This window comes from Salminus brasiliensis, chromosome 9 (assembly GCF_030463535.1).
Source record: "Salminus brasiliensis chromosome 9, fSalBra1.hap2, whole genome shotgun sequence".
Taxonomy (NCBI): domain Eukaryota; kingdom Metazoa; phylum Chordata; class Actinopteri; order Characiformes; family Bryconidae; genus Salminus; species Salminus brasiliensis.
This window is the reverse complement of record NC_132886.1, coordinates 21,972,784-21,997,149: the sequence shown is the minus strand read 5'-3', so window position 1 is coordinate 21,997,149 and position 24,366 is coordinate 21,972,784. Positions and strand designations below refer to the sequence as shown.

Genomic DNA, 24,366 nt, shown 5'->3' with positions numbered 1-24,366 from the left:
ACAAGACCCCTGCAGGTGCCCTGTGGTATCTGGCAACAATATGTTAGCAGCAGATCTTTTAAGTCCTGTATGCTGTGAGGTGGAGCCTCTATGAGCATCCATGATGCTTGAATGCCCATGACCCTGTCACTGGTTCACTGGTTGTCCTTTCTTCGAGCACTTTTGGTAGGTTCTGACCACTGTATACCAGTAAATCCCACAAAATCTGCCAGGTGTTTTGTAAATGCTCTGACCCAGTTGTCTTGCTATTGCGATTTGGCCTAAAGATCCTAAAGCTTGCTCATATTCCTTGTTTGTAACACATTACAAACTGACTGTTCACTTGCTACCTAATATATCCCACCCCTTGATAGATGCCACTGGAACTAGATAATCAATGTTTTTCACTTCATATGTCTTGTCTCATATATCTGTGTTTAAATGTTATGGCTAATTGGTATGTGCTTACTTTCATGACAGCTGTACGCCACACATACAAACAGATTTATGACCCCCATTTTGACCCTTAGGACAAGGGAAGCGTACAGAATGTTAGATTATATTATATTACATCTCCAAATGTGTTCACTCACACACCTCATTTACAAAAACAATACTTTAAGGAACCATCAATCGAAAATCATTTTAGGTAAAAAGCCATTCTTCCATATAGAGCCGTTCTTCCAGGGAGTCATTCTGCCGCTCCAAAAAAGACCATTTTGTCATCTTAGTTAAAAAAAACTCAAATTCTTTTAAATTATTTATACTAATCATATTAAGCTTTGTGTTCATGACATGTTCTGCTCTCAGTTTTTTGTTGAACTAGTGAGCTTTGTGATTTTCTGTTGTAGGGAGTCAATACTTCACACATGTTCACATGTGGTGTTTAGCATTAAAAAAAAGAATTTGCCCCAGAAAGTGAAATTCCTCAGAGAACATGTGAGCATCGCATTAGCAAAATAGCATTAGCGTTTAAAAGCAGCCAGCCCCGGAGTAACAGGGTTATATAAAATGCAAGGATTTTTACAAGACCAACAGGTTACAAGCATACAAAAAAAGTGCTGCAGCCAAACAAATCAAAACAGCAACAAGCATTATCTCATGCCTGTTTGAGCATTCCTTGCATTCGCACATTATGGAGTTCAGGAAAGTACTCTACAGTGGTATTAAAGGATGCTGGGAAAAATATGTGTAAGAAAAACCTCCCACAGCAGTGAGACAATGCACTTTAATACATTCAGATATTGGCTTGTAAATGGAGGACAATGCCTAAATTCAGCATGGTCAGGCCAATATCTGTCCTTTTAAAAGCCTATTTGGTTAGCTGGACTACATAAATGATGGACCACAGCACACTGTTTTAGCCTATATCTAAATACATGGATTGCTAAATACAAGAAACATTAGCAAAATGATTTTTTACACCTAGTGAATTAATCAAATCACAACCAAAGAAATGAGATCAATGCACAGGCACACTGCCACAACAATCTGAAACAGGAATGGCCACTGGGTAGCTGGATAATGGGAACTAATCTATCCATGCACCAACAACAAACGTGTTCATGTAGCAACTGTTGTGATGTTGAAAGTACTGGTAAAAAATCAAATTCAGCATCATGAATTTCAGGGGTTCTATTCTTAGCATAACGATAACCCCTTAGCATTAGGGGTGTAACGGTACGTGTATTTTTACCGAACCATCACGCTATGGGGTGGCCCAACCATGAGGAACCATTAGGCCCAAACGAAGCATGAACGAAACCGTGACCTTTGTGTACCATTATACCCCTAACATTCTGGTTCCTGTTTCAAATATTTAGTCGACAACTTAATAGACACAGTTCTGGACAGTTTTCTGATTCTGAGTTATGCGCTTAAACTCACTATTAAGGTTTTTTTTGCACATCAGCGCTGTCACACAAAAACCTTGTATCTTCAAAGTGACAGCTTTACTAATAGCTTTAATAGAAGTCAGTGTAAACCAATTTTATCCAAAGTAATGTTGGTGCATATCTATTGGTCCGTTTATCAGAAAATAACTAAACAATGTAAAGGACAATGACTAGATTCAACTTAAATGAAAAAGGAAAGAATGGAGATTCAAGTTTTTGCATGACAGTGCTATGTTCTGTAACACTTTTCCACCCTTGCAACAGTTGCTATGAAAGAACACATTGGTAGGCTGAGCACAGATAGGTGAAATGGAACACAGCTAGAAGTTAATTCATCAATAGTGACTTTACTGTGTCTGATCGGGAAGTTTTAGGGATGAAAACACAGCAACATTTACCTTTATTCCGGGAAGTCCAGGCAGCCCTGGAAGTCCTGGCTCTCCCTACACAGGAAAAGTGCAACAAATTACAGCCAAACCAAGCCAAGCCTCCACTCCTGGCCTTGAGCCTGGAAAACCAGCTCAACCACTAAAGGTTTCCTCACTGTCCACTTCATCACTAGATCAGTCCTCAGATTCTGACCAACGTGACAATCAGCAGCATTCTGTTGTGAAAGCTAAGTAGCACTGGGCGTCTAATGATGTTTCGGTTGGCCACTTTCCTTGGAAAGATGTGCTCATTTTATGGGACTGCCAATCTTTTGGCCATTGTGTCAAACAGCATGTTCATACTGAACTATGTTCAGCATGCATGTTAAGCTATCACAAGGAAAGGCTAAAATATGTGGAGGTTAGACCATGTTTCTGAACTCGTTCTTCTGTCCGAAGTCACTATTACAGTTCTCATTAGAATGCAGATATATGATTATTGCTCTGGAGGCTCTGTAAATTATGAGAAAGTGAAGAAGAAAAGCTGAATCTTCAAAAGCATTAACGTTTCACGTCAAAAAAAAACTTTTTATTGTTAGTTAGGCATTCATGCTCTATTAAAATTAATACACATATGGAATGTAAGTAGGAACATTTTTCAAAATGACCATGTTAAATAGATCTCTGACCACAGTTTCAGGGTTGCACATTTCCACAGCAACTCCTTAAAGGACTGAAAATACGATGAACCCTTCTCCACAGATACGGCTACTCTCTGAAGCCTCACTGAACTTCGGCCGTATGAAAGATTCAGTGAACATTAACAGTCATTTAATGGGCAATTGGAACAAGTTATAAATTGCAGTGTGAAACAGCATAAAATAAATAGACAGCATGGCTGTGGTGTAAAATTCAAGTTGGATTGGCTAAAGTGTTTCCACTGTGGTGGTACAGCCTCCACCTTCTGCCTGGATTCTCGCAGTATGATGTGGACAGCATCCTAACAGTAGCTTTCAACACTATTTTTGTGTCAGAATGTAGCTCTGTGTGAGGAAATAGGGGTATGTACAATGTGCAGACGCAGCGCAAAATGTGACATTGATGTGATTGCAATATGTGAGTGTCCCAGTAGACCTGAAGTTAACACTGGATTTAGTAACACTGCAGCTAATTAAGCGAACTGCGCACAGGGCGGCCGATTAGCTGCGCAACTCATGACACACGATCCACAAAATGAAAGTTAAGTAGCTACCAGTCTTAACAAATTAATACACACGGCCCATTTTAGTGTTGTCTCCTTGCACACAAGTCCAATCCTGTGAGTTATATACATTTTCACCTCAAGGCCTGGGCTTCCACCTAGCTACAGTGTCTGCTCTCACTGTTTAAGAAACTTAACCAACAAGACGCCTTTGAGAAAACACTGATTATTTACATCTTTCTGGGGTTATTTTTTTCTTGCTTCCTCTCAAGATTTCTTCCTCTTGATCTGAGAGAGTTCAGATTAAAAAAAAATCCATGCAAAGCCAGCAGCCGCTAGTTGCTCTTAGAATAACTTCAGTAAATAGCTGGTACGGACCCATTAGACCAGTTACGGTTTCTTTTTCCATCTGTTAAGTCGCTAAATCAGGACCAGGAGGTGTGACAGTTTTGCTCTTTAGTCTTGTATTACAGCCACAAGGCTAATGCAGCTACCTAATCTCACTCATCTCAAACCACGCCAAGGAGGCCTTGTTATGGATGTATTATGCCAAATAATGTTGGTATATGGTCCTGGTCCATGGTCCTGGCATTAAAGACAATATACAGTCACAAAATCATAAACATAGTCAAGCACAGCTGTTAAACACCAGGTTTTAATACAGAAACCCTGCAACTTGCTTTTAAGTGTTTGCCTCACTAAAGTAATACTAGCTTCCACTAAGCGGACCAGGGCTTGATAACACTGTGGTACCGTTAGCGTCGGTAGCGATGTTGGACGAAGCCTGTGCCAAATATGCCTGGAAAAGCCACTGGGAAAATTACCCGTGTTCAGAACTGTTTGGCCCTCCAGTGTAAAAGCGCCCAATATCTTCACCCATTTTCTGCACAATTCTTCCCATGTTTTCAATGATCCTCCTTTAAATGCATATGCATGAAGCAGAGAAATGCATTTTGAGCTTTTCTATGCACATGGTCCCTCGACTGTGTGCCTAAAACTCTGGCAAAAAGCTTGATACACAGAGCCCAGGGTGTTTTGAGAGCTCTGTCCAACTCAACTTTGTACAACATCAAGTCACAGCCAGCTGCATTTAAGCAGGCGAACAAGCAAAACGTACTTTAAGTAACTTTGTGGTTAACCCCTATGACTTTTTTATCACATACACTACATGGACAAAAGTATTGGTAGACCTGCATATTCATTGTTACTTCCAAAATCAAAGGTATTAATACGTGTTCATCCTGCCTTTGTTGGAGTAACTGTCTCTACTGTCCAGGGAAGGCTTTCTACTAGATATTAGAGCACTGCTGTGAAGATTTGTCTGCATTTAGCGACAAGAACATTAGTGAGGTCAGAATGTTGAATGATCATCAATCCACCTCATCCCCAACTCCCCACCTCATCTTAAAATTACTTGATGGAGCACTACCATTCCAGAGAACACAGCTCCACTTTTTATTCCCCTCTAGCTCACGCCTGGCATTAGGCATGGTGCCAATAGGCCCCAGTCCTATTCTATTGCCAGTACTTCTCTAGATGGACTAGACAAGCTGTCTGTGTATGTGTGTGTGCATCTGTATCAGCAATGGGTGCGATTAAAAGTAGATGAATGCTTAGAATGGGTGTCCACAAATATATATTTGGACACATTGTGTACATGAAGGCTCATCTTTTACAGTACCCCCTAAATGTGTCTAGATTCAGGTGTACTGTAAATGTATCAATAGCACTAAACATTTAGGCATGTATTTAAGACACATGTGAGCAAGTTAGTCGTTCAGACTGTAGTTTTACCTTTTGTCCACTTCGGCCAGGCTCGCCCGGCTCACCCTGAAAAATTGAAACCATAAGACAACAATAAAGTAGGATAACAAGACACTATAGATAAATGTATGATAAATAAACCAATCCATTACATAATAGTTAATGACACCAAAAACTGTTAAAATCTAAAGACAACAATTACCTTAATTCCAGCAGCAGATGACCCAGCATCACCCTGAGGGAAAAAAATAAGTCATGTTTAAAATTTGCATTTGCAGCCTCATTCACATTGGGCCTCATTCACCTCCATCTTCCAAAGAATTTCCTTCATTTTGCTCTTGAGAAAGGTTATAACAAATGATGTGTTCTTAGAACACAGAACTGTTCATAACAATGCTCTTATAATGATAGATCACATTGTCCTCATAAACTGAACAAATCCCAAATAAGAAAATACTGGTCAGTGTCAGAACTTTGGTGGAAAGTGTTTTTTTTTTAGGAAGAATTGTTTTTCTTAAGAAAGGTTAGTGAACGAGGCCCATTATCACGAAATGTGTTCTTCTTAGAACCCATTTAAACTAACATCCCTTCATGCCTTTCATAGGTCTTTATGCGTAATTAAATACAAGAAAAAATCTATTTTTTAAATCGCAGTGATTTGTAGGAATAAGGACAGAATAATATGTCCTGATTCAACTGTAATAAATCTACTTTTCGGAGTGAACAGAATTTAAACTGAAAAGAACTGCAAGGCGGCAAGATTTATCACCTAAACACATCTGGACCTGTGGTCATTCACACTGAAAAATGTTTGTACATATTGTATAATAAATGTAAGTATCTGGTCTGCTAAAGCCCTGGCACACTGCAAAGCATCTGTGTCCTGTTAAGTGCGCACATTTCAAGACCAAGCAGATCACTGACAACCAGAGCAACGTTTATTTTGATTGCTGAGTTCAATCAGCATGAGCGAGCTGGCACGGCCGAGGCACAGGTGCAAAAGAAAGTCTGTCAAAGTCCTGCTCACGGTAGCTGTTCAGCTCAAATGAGATATTGTCCGAAAAAGCACTATAAACATCAAAGCATGAACAAACATTATTCATGATCTAAGAGGATTAGCCTAAAACCCAATGAGACCACATTGTTTATAATCTATTCTGCTCACAAAAGAAACGAAATATTATTTTAGATTGTCTAATGGTGGTAGAATTACACTATTACATGGAGACAAGTGAAGGTATGTCTCAAGAATGTGTAGGTGGTCGGAAGGACAGAAGGGAGAGTATAATATGAAAGAACAGATGACCTTTACTAGATTAAAAATTTGGATATCCTCACTGCCGTACCAGAACATCACCTGCTCCATTCTTTTTTTTATATATATTTGAAATCGTCAACTGTCCTTTATATTGTGTCAAAATGTCATGACAAATTGAACTGGAATGGATGAAAATGAGTGTTACGTATAGTTAGCACCCTGAAAATAAACCTGCTGTATTTAAATTCATGATGCATCACTGTAGGCTGAACTAATATAGGGCTGGGTTTACATCTTAATCTTCACATATGGTCTGTATGGTCCATACAGACCATGAGGTTTCAGTATAGACATGCAGTGTTTATATAATTGTATGTATTGAAAGATTACATTTAAAATTGCTGACCAAACTGAGAAAGTGGACAGTCTGACCTGTCTCTGTCTGACTGTTAGCGCTACCCAGTGAAATCTTATGAACTAGCTGGAAAGCCAGTTACACTATTTGACATTTGTTATTGCCTGATTCAGTAAGTGGTTCGGTTTATTTAGCTTGCTACACTGTCTTACAGATCATTTTAGGGCATCTCTAACTTTTTTTGTGAAGCCAGCTGTCTGACGCAGTTCTTGATTTTGGAATGCAGTGTTATATTTCTCTTGCTGCTCATGTAATACTGGCATATGCCAGGAAAGGGAACAAGTGGAATGAGAAACATTACTTTAATGGGATGTTGCAACCCAAAAGCACTGTAGTCTGAAACACACTGTATGTTCCCTCAGAGTATTTATTGCTCCTCTATGTAAAACTGTACTTTTAGTGAAATGGGCCCAAGCGGTTTGTAAAATGCTCTTCTTTCTTTTATTCTGTCTCTCCTCATGAAGAAGGAGTAATCGGTCTTCTGTTTGTAGAACCCCCCACAGTCATTAATAATGCAAGATGACTTCTTAGTTAAACATCTGAGTCTGTTCAGTTGACTCATTTGATCAGTGCAGGCTCTTTTGTACTCTTTGTGAGAACATATATTCTTTGAATTTCTCATGAATTACAAAAAATGTTTTAAAGGCTGCTTTAAATTCAATGACAAATTCAAAAACCAATAATGTACTTTGTTTTAGGCCTCAAAGAAGCCTACTGGCAGTCTTTCACATTCTCTGACAACTACTGCAGTGCAGTGGATGAGTCTTGTTTTATTGTGTTTTGTGCAATACCATCATAGCTTTAATAACAGACTGACATCAGGTGCAGTGGTTTCTTAGCTCAAACAAAAGTGGAATTCATTAGGTGTGTACTTGTTTCCATTACGTGGCTCAGCTCGTAACAAGCATACAAGGATCCAGAGGAACGCAGAGAGAAAATGGTTTACTAGTGAATGCCAAATAACAATCACAAGCACGGGTCTTAAAAGGTACACATATAATTAATCAAATTATGAAATAAAATAAAATAACTTGTGCTTTATGAATACTACTTACACATTCTGTAAAATCAGTGAACTTGAACTGCAATAAAAGGGCTAAAAGCAGGGAGAATTCCAGCTGATATCAAGATGTGGATATGATGGCTCAAAGTGCATTATTAATGTAAGCATAAGAATCCAAGTACACTTTCAACATTTTATCCCTTATACTTTATGTATACTATGTATATTCCAAAGTGTATATGCTATGCAACTGACAAAAACCATTCAAATCCATGACTTAGTAGAGATGGAAAATTCAATTCCAGGAAGTAAAACACCCCAGGATCTTGTCCAACGGCCTGTTAGAACCAAATACTGGGGCAGATTTTTATCACAGTTGTACAGAGAATACATGGTAAGTGGTAAGCTATGAATGAAGTGCCGGAAAAGACGGAAATTCCACCTGGAGTATTGTGGTATTGTGAGAATGGTAGTGTATTTACGAGTGTAGTTATGGTAGCGGTAGTTTCTCTCGTGCACAGTGAACAGCTAACATATGTTTTGTTTTCTTTTATTCTTAATCAAGGTACATCAGACAAGAAGGTGTGTGTGACGGAGTTGATCAACAGTTGTAGGATTAGTGTGCGGAAAAAAAACGCAAACGCTCCAAAATGCTAAGGCTTATCTTTACTGCCTAATTAGCACACTACAGACTGTCTTAACTACCTTGATACTACACAACACTAGGTGACCAAATTGTAGTTTGCATGACTGTCTGTTAAAAATAAAGGTAAAATAATTTTGTAAAAAAACTATACAAAAACTGGGAATAATATTTTTAATATTAATTTGCCATAATTTTCTTATATGTTTTACCATGTTGTCCATCGCTAGTCACTATCCAGTTGCTTCAGCATCTACCCATTGGTTTCTATTAGACGTGTATTTTTATGTACTTTCCATTGTTTTAGATCGGAGAAACCATAAGAATATTTGTTTAAGATACTGCAAAAAGCCTTGCTAGTATTTAAAGCAGCATTATGCAAGCATTATTCTACAGTCATGAAGTGAAATTTGCATTTGAAGACATGCTTTTCAGGACAAGCTGAGAGGTACAGAACTGTCAGTGAAAAGGAAAGAAGCAAGTGGACTGGAACGACAGAATAATATTACAGGATTTGACACAAATGTAACTCATAGTTACGCAGCATTACACAGTTCTCGCCAGCACTGTTTTGCCTACTTCACCAAAATTACACAGTGCAGTTAGTAGCGTGCAGAGCCCAGAGCAGCGACGATAGAGGCGATATTCTCCCTATTACAGGTCAGTGGAGCATCAGCATGATTTTGAACCTGTTATTTTAAGAAAATGTTACCGATGGCCGAGTTACAACTGGACAGAGTATCTCTATGTGCTTGCAAAAGCTGATTGCTAACTTTACCATTATGCTGTTGCCCAGAGATATGACAGTCACCCGGCCTGTAAGCACACATGCCTTTGCTTCTGTGGCAGTACAATGTTAAACAACCTGGAGGGAAGCGGCAGACATTTTAGTGGGGTGTATCATTACTTTAGTGGAACAACAGAAATAAAACGTGCGGCCAATAAGGATAATTAGGAGAGGGTTCAGGGCTGCCTTGGGTTGTGATGCGCAATGGGGTGCGGTGCGGGGGGCAGAAGGAGATTAGCCCTGGTGGGAAAGTGAAGAAGGGGAAGAGAGAGCAGTAAAGCTGGGCCCTCTGCCTGCTGCTGAATTTGCGGTTCCACTTCACATGCGCTCTGTGCTCAGAAGTTGCTGAGGAATGCCGGCCCTGGCTTTTATGGGAGTCATTTATGGGAGCGCACAAGGCATACTTAATTGCCACATTTTTTAGTTAGCCATAAACTGCATTAACAGTTACAGCTGGATATCACTAAGCAACCCATCCCCTTCATCATGCCATCTTAATGCCGTGTCATTTACATTTTATATGGGTAACCTGGAGGGATGTATATTTGGCTCTGAAAGTGTGAAAAATGCACAAGAAAAAGACTAGTTTGTACTGGATCTCATTTGATCAGGCACTCTTTGGTATTTATTGCTTTTGAATGGCAACAAAGTGCCATGCCCTTAGACAGTGATTGTCTCATTTTTACTTTATAGAGCAGTATAAACTTTAAACACCATACATCAAAGAGTATTCTGTTGTGCACCTGTTGATTTCTGGCTAAGATTTACATCAGTAACTATTCTTCACATCTGGACCTAAGTGAATTCTCCCTAATTGTCGAATGGAAACTTCAACCTATGGAAGCCAGAGATTCAGCCAGAAAAGGACACATTGACATTAAAAAAACAGTCAAAAGGACCATTTTTCGTTTTTGAAAATCACATTTTCCAATCAGAACATCATGTCACACTGTGTAGTGTAACATGAATTTCAATGGTGCACACTAAAATTCATGGAAATTGTCAATTGGCTCTTTTAGGTGCACTAGCGGTGCAACACAAAAGGTTCTGATTGAAAGCGATAAGGCTTGGTGGCAGGGGCAGGTACAGAAGCAATTGAAAAGCAGCTCTGCAGCAGCAGCCAGCGAGCTTTGACTATTTAAATTGTATGTCATTATGTTGTTGCCAGGCAAGATTAGCCAAGTCTGAGAAGCTACTAACAGGCTGAGAAACAAAAAAAATCATACTTCACTCCCAGTTTACCAAAGCTTTAGCTTCAGTTTAGAAATGAAAAAAACAGCCCTCAGTCTTCAGGTCTACGTGTTCAGAATAAAGTCAGCCTTGGTGCTGAACAACTTAGCCGTAGTTTGAAAAAAGAAGAAATTGTACTGCTAGACCTCAATGCAAGTTACAAGTGGCAGATGGTCAGTAACAAAACCTGAACTAGAGCTTGAAATATCTGTGCTGAAGACCTATATACCTGTGCTGAAGTGTTACCTCTTCTGGGAAGGCATAACACTAGATGTTGGGACATTGCTGTGTGATTCAGCCACAAGATGATTTAGCCACAAGAACAGCAGGTACTGATGTTGGATGATTAGTTCTGTATTGCAAACACCACTCCAGCCCATCCTAACAGGTATTGTATGGAACTTTATCACACCTGAAAACACAGTTCCACTGTGTCCACAGTTCCAACTGCTTCAAAGTGACCCATTCTATTGGCAGTGCTTTTCTCTGGAGATTACAGAAGCTTTTTTCCATTGCAATCGGCAACAGAGTGGGATGCTCTGGAACAGTGGCACATGAGTCTACGGTCACCATGCTCAATGTGAAGTGGTGACTAGAAAGGTACAAAGATCCCCAGCATTCAGCTGTGGTCAAGCTCCATACAATACAATTCAAGAGTGGTGTGTGTGATCCAGAAGTAATCTTCCAACATCAGTATCTCTTAATACTTTTGATTTCAGAAGAAATAGTCTTAGACTAAACTGCACTTCCAATATTAAGTACCTACTGGAAATAATTTTTACTCTAGGCTTAAGCTTCACATCTGGGTCTGGGAAACTTGCCCAGAGTGCATGTGTCGGGCTTAGGTTGGGTTCACATTATACATCCGTGTTGGTTAGTGCTCATAGCTCTCATAGTCCTTTCTTTAATGGATTTTGGCTCACATTTACCCTTGCTTCTCTCTACTTCACTCTTTCGTATGAGAAGGCCAGTATCAGAACAGAGTACTGGACTTTGAAAATGAATCCAGACTAAATATGCTCAAAGACATTAAGTGATGGCATTAATTTATTGACATGGATTTTTTAACTTAATTTTGGGTATCTGATAATAAGGCCATTCATCTTTTTATTTTCTCGATGATCTCATGCTAGATGTCAGCTGTCAGGCACCATTATTCAGAATGTGAAGTTTGGTCTCTGCTTGGTTGTGATTCAGGGGGGTTCAGGTCGTGTTCTAGCAGAATTTTTCAAGCCTTGGGACAGGTGAGAGACTCAAAACTTGGTGCTGAGGGAATTTTGTCAGGCTGTAATTGGGTTCATTTCAAGTCAGATTAAAGCTCTAACTTGTACAGCAGTTGCCCACAAACTCAGACTTAAGGGTTAATTAAAAAAGCATTCTGTTTCATTTTCCTTCTGGGATAGGCAGGCGCCAGGTGAAACAACCAGTGCATTGGAGTGCTGCAGTCGCCTGGCCATATATAATCAAATGAGTGAGGTGACTAATTTTTGCCATAAAAGCTCCAGCTAAGGCCGCGATGAGTGCTAGTTACAGTTAAAGTTATGGCTGCTGTTGAGCTGTGCCACTTTGGTGCCACTTCTGTTTAAAACTGTGCCAGCTTGATTCTAATGATCACTGAGAGCAGAACATGAGAATGTGGAACTGTAGAAGTTCTCAGTGGTTCAGAGGCGAGCATGGCACCGCCAGTGGCTGCTGCCAGATGTCTGGGGTAGGCTTTGACCTCAAGATTGTGAGGCCCTGCCTGGAGACAGTGCCACTGGCCAAGCCTCCACCCCTCAGGAACCTTCTCGCAATCCAATTAGAGAGTTTACTTGTACACCATTTTGACCAAAACAGCGTTTTTTCCACCTCGCAGATCGCAGCGTTTTAAGAGATCTGGCGCTGTCGAGTAAGTCACAGCTAATTTCACACCCTGTTAAATTTTTACACACATTGCCCTGAAAAGTAATTGTTTTAAGTACCGAAAAACATGCATCTCCAAAAGGCTGAGATGCTTTCATGCTGTCCAGCAATTGACACACAAACACAGCAATAAGGAAACGTTTCATGCTTTCTGAGAGGAATGAGAAGAAAGCTGCTACAGTTTCTTGCTGACAATTTCATAACACTACTTATGCGCGACAATTCAGCGTTGATAACTGTCCCAAATGTAATGACATTATTCATCTCATCTGTTACACCCACGTCCAGTCATGACAGACATCACATCTCGAAAACCCTGGCAAATTCAGCATTCTTTTCCTTACATCTTACATCATTCTGCCTCTATCACACTTCTGAAGGATTCTATCAAACATCTGAACATGTTCTCACGTCTCTGGATCCCTGGTGTCATTATTTATTCTCTGCTTTGCCTTGCTGTCACAGCATTACCATTGTAATCCAGACAGCATTATTTTTACTTGGCTCTATAAGCCTGGGACCTGGCATTCCCAAGATTTGTGCACTAAGTAGACCCTCATCCACTGTCAGAAACCTTACAATGAGCTATTTACAAAAGCTCATGGAAAACTTCAGGCTCTGACTCCAAATGATGACTGAGTGCATTTTAACCGTACATACTGGACCTGGATCGTATGCATCACTGCACTTAGTCAGCGGTGAATCACACTTAAAATGACTACACTGATCAATTTAAGCCCCTTTCAGCACTTGATGGCTACCTTGCATTTAAGCCTAAGGTCATTAAGCGACAACCAGAGAACAGTGTGGGATCACATTGTTCTTGAAGACATTCTCACTTTGCTTCAACTGCATCTGATTTGATTCAACTATACTAAGCAATGAGGCAATAAATGAGCTCAAACCAATGTCAGCAGATTTATATTATATGGACAAAAGTATTGGAACAACTGCTCATTTATGGTTTCTTCCAAAATCGAGGATAAAAAAAAGAGTATATCCTGCTTTGGTTGCAGTAACTGTCTCTACTGTCTACTAGATTCTGGAGCACTAGATTTGATTGCATTCAGTGCAATTCCAGAGAACACAGTTCCAATGCTTAACACCTCAATGGGGCTTTATACCCCTTCAGCCCATGCCTGGCATTAGGCATGGCACCAATAGCTTTATATGTATTTGCTACAGAGAGTTGCAATCAATTGGCTATATTTTTCTACAGGGACTAGACATGCTCTGTTTATGCATTTGCACATCTGTGTCAGCAATAGGTGAATTAACGTAGCTGATTGCATTCATTAGAAGTGGCGTCTACAGACTTTTAGACATACAGTGTATGGTGCATCAATATGAAGTCCACATTTACATTGTGATACACTTTGTCTGTGCAGGGCTACATAACATGGACACCTTTAGTGAAGTCTGGAACCTATATTCCCTTGTCATTTTTTTTTTTTTTTTGTCTGGATGCAGAAGTACGGTAGGAGCTTTAGTACGTCTGGTGAGAAAAAGCTGTAAGGCATTTCATTTCCCATGACACCAACTTCCTTCTTCATATTTTTCCCCTTTGGTAAAGGCATTTTATTACAGCTAGGTAGACGAGATCAAAGTCTTTCTCAAGCAACAAAATTTTTTATCATGCCCCATATTCTTTTTTGGGCCATTTTCCATGCATGGAAATGGTCCGGCATCTGTTTCCTACAACGCTTCTCTCACTTGGTCGCACTACGCAGCGGCACTTTGACTAAGAACGCCCATAAAGTTAAACATATCAGAATGGTTGTGCTCCAACATGCAATAAATCGGTAGAGACACACAGAGGATACAGTTACACAGCCAGTTTAGAAGCAGCTTCACCTCCTTAATGCACTGTGAAAAACACATGCACTGTAACACTACATCATGTCATGGATGTGAATGATTTTTTAAAGGTATTTATGAGCTCATAGCAGAGAGGCAAGCCTGTTTAACATTTCTATTAGTAAGCTGGCTTGCGATTTTGGAATTAGCAAATGAGTTTGCATGTTGAAAAACATCTGTGTCTGATAAGAAGCATATAGACAAGAAAGGATAATGATCAGAAATGTATCCATCGCTTATTTACTTATTATCTAATGCTTGGGAGTGTTACTGTAACAGCCCTAAAAGTGCTTAAAATGTCCACCCTGTTTATCATAGAGGCACATGTTGGCTCAGTCCAGAGCACCAACTGGTATTCTTTTTGCTTTGACGTTGTGTAACATCCATTACAAACTACTGTGATCTGGCTATCACATATTAATTGCTGGTGTAATAATCTGTAGCAATATTCATATTTCACCTCTTTAATGACCTTGTAATACAAAAAATCCAGTGGAATATTTGAAAGGTATACAGTAAGAGTAGGATGGCAGCAAGGCAATACCCAAATATGTAAATTCAGGTCTGAGTCATAGATCTCTGTGGGAAAAAAACAATATCTAAATTTAACACAACCTTCTTATGTTACCCTCATGGCTTGGAAGTATGTCATGCTCATGTTAGCTATGTGTTCACTTGCAGAACAAGTGTTCGCTAAGGCGTTAGACAAATAGGAGCGGGTTTTTCAACAGAAACACACTTGCTATTAGCTGTATTGCCCTTAGTTTGTATTCATAAATCAGTACAAAGTGGCAGTGGTGTCCAAAATGCTTTCCAAAGTTTCCACAGTTTTAACATAGCAAATTTAATGTTATACTGAATTTGCAACTTTTATATTTTGTAGTTCTGAAATGATAACATGTCTTGCGTGTACTACGGCTCTGGAGTAAAGGGTATTTTGCATTTTAAAAGTTGTCAGTTACATAGGTATCCTCTCGTGCAGACTCACCTTCTCACCGATGTCACCTTTCTGACCATCTTCTCCCATATCACCCTGTAAGAAAACAAAAGGAAAAAAATGTTCATATGTAACATTATTGGGCCTCCATGCTTGATTAAAGGCATTTTCACCACTGTACAACAGTGGGTGCAACATTCAGACTTTAGACGCTACATAAAAAGCTAGCACAACCCGAATCTGAGACACAGCATCTTTTTCTCAATTTGTTGTGGCAGTGCCAAACTACAGGCAGCAGCCCATGCTTTGTTCCTGCTCTGTAAGTCTGAAACCCTTGACATTCACTCAGTTCAGTTCACAGCAATGCCTCAACAGTGACAGCATCATTATTTCAAACATATTACTGCCATTTCACTTTCAGTTCACTGAATGTCTGCATTTGTTAGTGGCTTGTGATATATTAGAATTGTATAGCTTCTATTCCAGGGCGTGATGCTGGACACTAAGGGCAATTTACATGTGTGTTATGTAGGTTGTATTCTTTCAGACCTTTGTTCAATTTAAAAAGTATTTAATAGAAAAGCATTTAATAGAGACAGCATACTGTCAACAGTGCATTCCTCTGTCTGCATTTGTGGTGTCAAATTTCGAACTGTTCTTTACTGAACAGAAAGCATAATCTTAGATGTATCTTTACTGAGGTAGCCTTTCCTACTATGCTAACGCATTAACCAAGATGACTCATAGATTCCCTTATACTTCTTTGTAGCTAAACACTAAACACTGTAGCATTGTTTTGCATAGGCTAACGCTTCACAAAGTAGGTGTTCCTCTAAACGGATAAGTATTCTTCTGAACAGGCAGGTGTTCTTTTGAGTGAATGGTGTACTTTCTTTGCACTGAGTTGTCGATTTATTAGATACTTCATGCCTACACCTACAACCTAATTAAACTTTGTAGGTTTACAGTTACTGACTGTAGCTCTTGCTATACACCAGCCCCCCTGCATCCATCCATTCATGGAAAGGGGCCATGATAGACCCACCCCTGACCAGATAAGCTCAAGAACAAAACAGTTTCTTTACTCATACTTAATTTTCCAATACCGGAATTAGTCAAGTCAAGTCAGGTTTATTTGTATAGCGCTTTTTCTTGTCAGGTAAGTAAGATCATGCTTATTTTAGTCTGCTCTTCCACAAACTAGGTGTACATTTCAGCTAGAATTTGTGTGTGAGACCCATTTCAACTTCCCTGGCTGTTCCAAACTGAAAACTGGGATTAAGGTCTGATGATCCTGCTGGTCAGCCAAAGACTGCAAGTCTTTCATAATGTCTGCTGAACCCCTCATACACATATTTTTAACTATGCACCCTACTGTTGTTATTCTGCAATGTGGAATGTGTCAATGTTGTGTTGTGCTTGGGGATGAAGCACAAGGTTGGTGAAATAGTAGGCTAAAGTGGACAGGAACTCAAGAGACCGATGTAACCCTTAATTGACAGGATTTGCACAATCATTAAGGCAAGGGACTGCATAAATATCAGAGAACAAATGACACATGTGATGAATTCTGTCCATTCTGTCCTTATTATATAGGTGGCCAATCATTCCTCAGCATAGCAATGACATTAAGAAGAGAACAAGTGTACATGTATTAGTGTACATATATCTGATTATATATATATATACTAGCCACTTAAATTTACACAACGGTCCCCCAACCAAGCTGGTAACTTAACAGTTTACATGTAAAAATTGGTGTCAGACAGTGGTTAATTTTTCCGATCCCAGATCTCTTCAGATCCCACTGTTCTGATTGCAACATACACTAAAATGCTACTTCCTTGTGAGTGTCACTCCAGTAGTGATCCTATGGTGGTCCCCTTCTGTTTATTAACTTGGTAAAGGGGAACCGATCAATTGTGTAGCAACAGATGGGCTGCAGTCAGTAAGTGTGCAGCAACAAATTGGTACATGCATCTGCTACAACAGAAACTCAGAGAGTATGTATACTTGCAGAAATGTTTTAGCCAAAGATACACAGTAAAGTCACATGTAGAAATTTTACTGTGTAATATTTACTTGGTTTGACAGTTATTCAAAATTATTAGTTACATTTTTTTTCCAATCTGATAAGGATCATAGTTTGCTATAATGGTATCATATCGTATCGTATTCGTTGGGAATACCATATATGCACTTAGATCTTCAGTTTTATTTAAATTTGTTTAGTCTTGATCCTCATTCTCATTCAGTGTGCTGTATATAAAGGGAGGGCATATTTGACATCAGCATCAGTTGCTCTGTTTGCAGAGTTTTACATCAAGCTTAGAGTACAAAAGCAGAAGCATGGCTTTACCTTTTCACCTCTCTCTCCTCTTTCACCCTGTTAGAAAAGAAAGCAGCACATGTTAAATATGCAAAGGTCAGAGAGTCCTGGGGTGAGAGAACTAAAAGTGCCTAGCCTAGTTAGATCATATCTGGGATTAAGTTTCCATTCAATTATGAAATGAAGCTCATGTTGCAGCTACTCCTTCCACCGATGACCTCAGAAGAAATGAACAACCAATTCCAATCTGGGGCCTTTAGTTTAAAACAAACATTCACACCCAGACACCAAGACTAAAGACAGTGCACAGAGACAAGGCAGACTTCAGTGTTTGAAATGAGATGCAAATGTCTGTAGTGATGAAAATTCTGTGGATAGAAAATATTTTGGACTGACGATGAGAATCATAATTTTTGCAATTTCTTGAGAAATGACAGTGATGTGATTTTTTTAAATTTTGGTGCATTTACAAAGTGAGTGTCAACATAATCTCTGGTGGTTTTATTGCTAAATCAGGCACTGCATGTAAATAAATAAATAAAAAAATTGAGAAAAAGATGCCCATGTGAATCTTGAACATGGAATGGATCTAAAGATGTAAGAGAAACTGAGCACATCATGTGCCACAAACCTTGGCACCAGGAATTCCATCTAATCCTGGCAAACCCACCTCCCCCTACAAACAGCAGAACACACCTATTCAATGATGTATTCGATATATACACCCTACACAGAAAAAATTAAGCAATTATTATGCATACTGAATTGCTTATACTTGTTGTCTACTATTTATTTTTGTCTACTACTGATATTGTCTACAGACATTCTGGTATGATCAACCAGATCGTTTAGCATTTTCCATATATGTATGTCTTAGGAATGTTTTGATGATCAGCTTTGAAGTCCTACCCATTAGCATGTTTACTGCAATGTACTACACTTTGGTCCAGTCTCAAAAATCAACCACTTTTGGTTCCTAAAATATTTTTTATTATTATTTTTTTTAATTGTATTTTTTTTTAAGAATCATGTTTGTTAATATGCGTTAATAAGAGTCTAAGTGCGAAGAATCTTCTAAGTTTATAGAACCTCCACATAAAGTGATGTTTCTATACCAATTTATAGTTTCATTAAACTGTGTATCCTAGTCAATAATAACAAGAATTATAGATTTGTTTATATATACACTTTAGAAATGTTTAAAATAATAAATGACTCAAAATAATACCATAAAAGATCAGCTAATAAAATATTAAACTTAAAAATGTTTTCATATGCTATCTACTGGCAGCAGCTAGCTATTTCTGCCACTATGCCTATTATTTCCTTTTACTAATCTGATTTCACAGTGCTGTTGCTCCCTTATGAAAAGAATTTTTATCAAATGCATGCAGATTAAAACTAGTAAGGCTGAACCATTTAGAAATCTTTATTTTATAAGAGTGTATTTAGATGAGAGACTTAGAAGTCCCCTTGTTAGCTACTATCCATGTTGGAGTAGTGTGACCCTGCGCTCTCCTAGTTTTTAAAATGTCAAAGGCTCTTTAGGTGTGCACATTCTTTCACCCCTTAAAATTCAATCTTGCTCATGCTAATTTAATGCTAATTTCCAAACAGTGTAACTGAATAGCACCTATTCTAATTTGTGATTTTCTGCACTGCATATAACATTCATTTCAATAGCAGAGCTAATTTGCCGTAGAACAAGAATGTGCAGCACCAGAGACTCATTTCACAAATTCTGGCACCCAACAGCCCAACGCAGGCATGGAATTAGGCCTCTCCTTTGTTGTTTCATAAGTGCGCATGGCTCCCACCAGAAAATAGCTTTTCTCTGTTTCCTATTACCACACAGCCTACTTCTCTTTTCATATCATTTTAAATGCTTGTGAAGATTACAAAGCTGCTAAGTGTCAGATGTTCTCTTTTTGGTCACTCTCACAAAGCCAGATGGGAATGAGCATCTTCATATGAAAGAGGTCTGTTTAGACTACACAGAGGTTCCATTGAAAGCTCACAAAGGCTCACAACTGAGTGATTTATTGGAAAATCAGATGCAATACACTCTATAAACTGTACTCTTTTGTGATTGTGTATCAGCATATACATCTAATTATAGGAACTTATATAAATATGTCTTTCATTATATAAAGCAGCTTCAATTAGTCAAATTTTACATTATGTAGAAGTTATTTAAAAACATTATAATAACTTTATACTATATAACTTGCTTCACACAAATCCCACTTATCCATTAAAAGGTTTTTGTAGCGAGCGGTTCTTTTTTTGGCATTGCTCTACAGACCCTCTTTTGGCCCGTTATGTTTAAAAGTGTAGATGTATTGTCACACAGAAGGTAAAGCAAGCTGGGCTTATGTATGGCTCTGTTTGTTGACCGACTTTTTAGCCAGGAAATAAAAAAATAAATAAATAACCAAACTATTGCAATAAAAAACACAAATAAAAATGTAAAACAATAAAAAATGCAGAAAACGGGCTCTGATCATAAGGTTGAATCCCTGAGCCATGCCGCTTTAACATCAGCAGCCAGAGTCAGTGAGAGCACAATTTCCCACACTGTCTCTGGGATGGTAGAATGGCGCTCTCTTCCCTCATCATTCCTAAAGCTGGTCGGCATAAACGTCTGTTAGCTGGAGTGGCGAAGCGAAGGACTTAACACTTTCCTCTGAGCGTGTCAGCCTTTGATAATGTCAAAAAGTTTAAAACAGTTTTTTTTGCGACAGCGCAACAATACAAATGCTTTGCAAAGGTTTTTTACATCAGGCCTGCTGTAATGTGCTGCAGTAAATTCTGACTGAAGCTTTGAAAATTATGCCGATGTGCTTTCACAGAAACACAGTGGTGTTCAGTTTCACAACGTTGACGAATATTGAGCTGCTGCTCAGACTTGGTTGATCAAGCAGACCACAGCCTAAAGCTCAGTCTACCAACTTTGCCCCAACACTAAAAGGGTGAGACAGGAAATCTCTTTAACCCCTGTTAGATATGGGGTGTTTTTCAAGCTTTAAGACAGAAGGCTTGTGAGCAGTAATAACAAATACAATCTGTTTTGCCAAGTGAGCTGATATCACTATTCCAGACATGAGGGTTTACAATATTATATGCGAAAAGCAATGTTTAATCTTACCTTTAATCCGTCAATACCTGGAATGCCAGGCATCCCAATGGAACCCTGCAAGTTGAAAACACAAGCATGTAGTTAGACCATCAAGTCTAGAAAGGCTTTCCATTTCATACACAATAAGTTGAATAAGTAAAAAAAGCTAATGAAAAAGCTTATGCTCATATCTGGTAAATATCGCATAAATTAAGCACTTGAACCATACTACAGAATGACAAGGCTACTTAAAGCTGTCATGCGAGGAGCACGTCCTCATCAAAGTGCAAACCTTTCATTTATGGAGCCTGTCAAGACACAGTGCTACTAAATGACAGGGGAAAAAAGAAAAGCTATGCAGCAGAATGAGTAGAGACAGATCTCTGCTGCAGTGGTCATGAGCTTTAGTCTAGAACAATGGGCCTCATTCACCAACCGTTCTTAAGAAGAAATTTCTTCTTAAAACCCTCTTACGCAGTTTTCACAAAGACTTTGACATCCACCAGTGTTTTCTTATTTGGGATTTGCTCGGTTTACAAAGACAAGAGGATCTATCATTATAAGAGCAGAGCTTTGAACAATTCTGTGGTTTAAAAACACATGAATCTGACATAGACTTTTTGTTAGAACTTTTCTCAAGAACAAACTAAAGAAATTTCTTAGGAAGATATTGTGGAGGCCAAGGCCAAGGCTAGTTCTGTACGCTGTATGTTGTAGTACACTCCTCACTGTACTATGATCTCAGTATATACCAACCGTATGGAAGATCTGACATTTTCATGAACTCTTTCTCCTTCAATATAGCAAACAATTTATCTCAGTGAATCATTTGTTTAACTGTCGTCACTTTTTTTCTAATTACTATCTGCAATTTGTCAAGGAAAACCATTTGCAAGCAGTTTGGAATGACTCAAACTAAGAGGGCATACACAAACTAGTAACTCTTGACATTGAAGATGGAGCCTCAGTCTACGCCCAAATGAAGGCCTTAGGTGGGACAACTGGTTTGTGAGTCATTAACACTGCAGTGTGTCATCGGCCCCCTGAGTAATGAGAGGGCCTGTTGATCACTCACAACTCAGACAGGAAATATCTAATAAGCTTACTTTGGCAGACAAGTGGAGCTACCTGATAGCAGGACAATATCCAGCTGTTGCCCATATACCCTAGTTCCCTGTTCTGAGACCTTTCTCTGCGCTTCTGCTTAGTGTCAGACTCTCAAATGCACACTTTCTGCCTATCACTGTGTTTGTTGCATGCATAAGACATATTGTCAGTGTAAAAATACATACATAGGGGTTAAATATATGGGGGAAGGGGCAAAAAAAGTTCTTTTTGAGTTATATAGTCATATAAAGGTCATATAACGATGGTGCTGCCCACTGAACTTGGTCAGGTTCAGCTGAGGAAAGTTGCATGTTTTTGCAGCTCAGCTAAACCCCATGCTTTGCTGGTGATTACGCTTGATTTAGAAAACCAACATGCCTGAATGATGCTAAATGATGCTATGATTGAAAAGACAGGACTGGTTGCCTGTCCCATTTTTTCTTAGAACCTGCCCAAAATGTATCCTACGTCAATGTTTAAAAAGGAGTGTGAAAACCCTCTAATTACAGGTAGGTAAAAATTATTATCTTGGTCATAAATCAAATAAAACTTTTAACAGGACATATTATGCATAAATATTAATTGCAAACAGTATTTTAAGACCTGCTCTGTTCTTGGGTTGCCAGATCCATTATTAAGCCAATATTCCTTTCGATTTTATACTGTCAGAAACTTATAAGAAAAAAATATATTTAGAATATACCTCAAATGTAACATTAAAACTATGCCAATTAGACGGGTAAATCACAAATCTGGCAACCCCATTAGAAAAGGAAAAAACTGCGAGTGAAATGCTTGCATGATGAAAACAGCTTTTAGATGAAAATGTTTTTTCTGGTTGCTAAAATAAGCCTATAGCTGAAACCTTTCCCTTCAGTTTGCCAACTACTAAATAGTTTCACTATCATGCCTGTTTTCATCCTGTTATAGCAGTTTTACAATCATGGCTTTTGTCTTATGTCTTTTGGCACTAGGCATTAGGGATTACATTTTCTATCCTTAATGTAGATTGCTATGGCACTACAGTCTTACAATTTGTTCTACATCTACTATCATCTTTTTTATTCAAAGGTAAGTGTTATGTAAATAGTGGTTTGTACTGGGAGTCACTTAAGAACACAGGTAGATTAGCATTAACTTCTAAACTCAAATTAAAAGAAATATGGTGGGGACAAATCCCTATGTATAAAACTGACAGCTGATAGTAAGTTCAGAACACAGAATGGTCATTTGTATTGAGCGTTTGCAGATTTGCTTTGCATTAATATCATTGGTCACTAAATACAGTAATTTACAATTGCTTTGTATCTTCCTACATGGTTTAAATTGGTAAAATACCCTATTTCTCTGGACATGAGGTTGTCTGTGCATACATTTCACCTAATCATAATAAGTCTTCTCCAATAATAAACTTGTTGCAGTTGGTTCCTTTTTAAATTTCATTTAACCACTTAACGCAGCAAGGCTAATCGCACTTGCTACTAACTACTGGTGGAGCTATTCTTTGGTAATGTAATAACACATTCTGCCTGCCGGCAGGCCATAAGCAGTTTAAAGGGTTCATTTCCACAGTTTAGTCAGTAACCACAGTTACTAACCTTCCAATGAAGCTAGTTACATACTTCAAGGCAATGTCCAAGTGGCTACAGTGCATCAGAATTTCAGCCTGAATGCATCTTTGTGCTTCATATTAAATTAACTTTGTGATACATCACCCAGTCGCCATGATTTATGAATCACTGAAACAAGATCAACAGTCTGGCTTGTAAAGGATGACTTAAACCGTACCTTGAGTCCTGGAGGGCCCTCAGGTCCCTGGGAAGAGAAAAAGACAGAAAAAGATTCATAAGGTATGAAATAATACCATTAACTCTGCCAGGCCAGTCCTTAGAGATTACTTGCCCTGCTCAAGCAAGGTTTGCATGTGCTTAGAACAAGCCCCTAAGGCCTTTTGGATGAAGCAAGAATTATAATCAAAGCCTTGTTTCATTTTTGAGGTAAAATTACTGTACTGTTCTCTCTGCCTATTCCATCTGCTGAATCACAGATTGAACTCTTTTATGAGGTCCAATTCCCAATAATATCCACAATCTGAGTAATTCCTCTCCTTTCTTTCTTTTCTTTATTTTTTGCCGATTTCATCTTCTGCTGCTGAGCCCTGGATTTATACAGTTCAGTTCAGTAGAAAGAGTGGGCGCATGAGTCCGCACAATTATGTGACAACCATGTTTCACTGTGAATAAAAACTAAATGGTTTCTTGACCCTGGGTGTCAAAGAGGGTCTGAATTGCCAGATCTATATGAGGACCACACCATGGTTCCTCCTCCAGGATATGCAATGTCAGGATAAAAGAAAATAAGACATCATATTGTGACAATTAAATATTAGAATGTTTGACATTCTAAAAAAACAGTACTGCCATATTTACATAAAACAAGAAATAAACTGAGCTCTGTTTCTCTCAGTTTCTCACCATAAAGGTTCTGTGTCTTCCTCTATTTGTAATCATTTTAATTCTGTTTCTCTATCTATCCATTATCATTTGGATTCTATGTCTCCCTTTTTCCTTCAT

At 38.7% G+C, this 24,366-nt stretch overlaps 1 protein-coding gene across 1 annotated transcript in view; it reads right to left on the bottom strand.

Annotated features, from left to right (window-relative positions):
• The window catches only part of LOC140562300 (uncharacterized), a 196,674-nt gene that overhangs the window by 27,069 nt on the left and 145,239 nt on the right, over positions 1 to 24,366 (bottom strand). Inside the window, exons 10-17 of the mRNA XM_072687829.1 lie at positions 23,582 to 23,608; positions 20,717 to 20,761; positions 18,200 to 18,244; positions 17,599 to 17,625; positions 15,291 to 15,335; positions 5,410 to 5,442; positions 5,238 to 5,273; positions 2,273 to 2,317 (exon numbers count right to left, since the gene is read on the bottom strand). Coding sequence (XP_072543930.1) covers positions 2,273 to 2,317; positions 5,238 to 5,273; positions 5,410 to 5,442; positions 15,291 to 15,335; positions 17,599 to 17,625; positions 18,200 to 18,244; positions 20,717 to 20,761; positions 23,582 to 23,608 — 303 coding nt within the window. The remainder of the gene's footprint in view (positions 1 to 2,272; positions 2,318 to 5,237; positions 5,274 to 5,409; positions 5,443 to 15,290; positions 15,336 to 17,598; positions 17,626 to 18,199; positions 18,245 to 20,716; positions 20,762 to 23,581; positions 23,609 to 24,366) is intronic.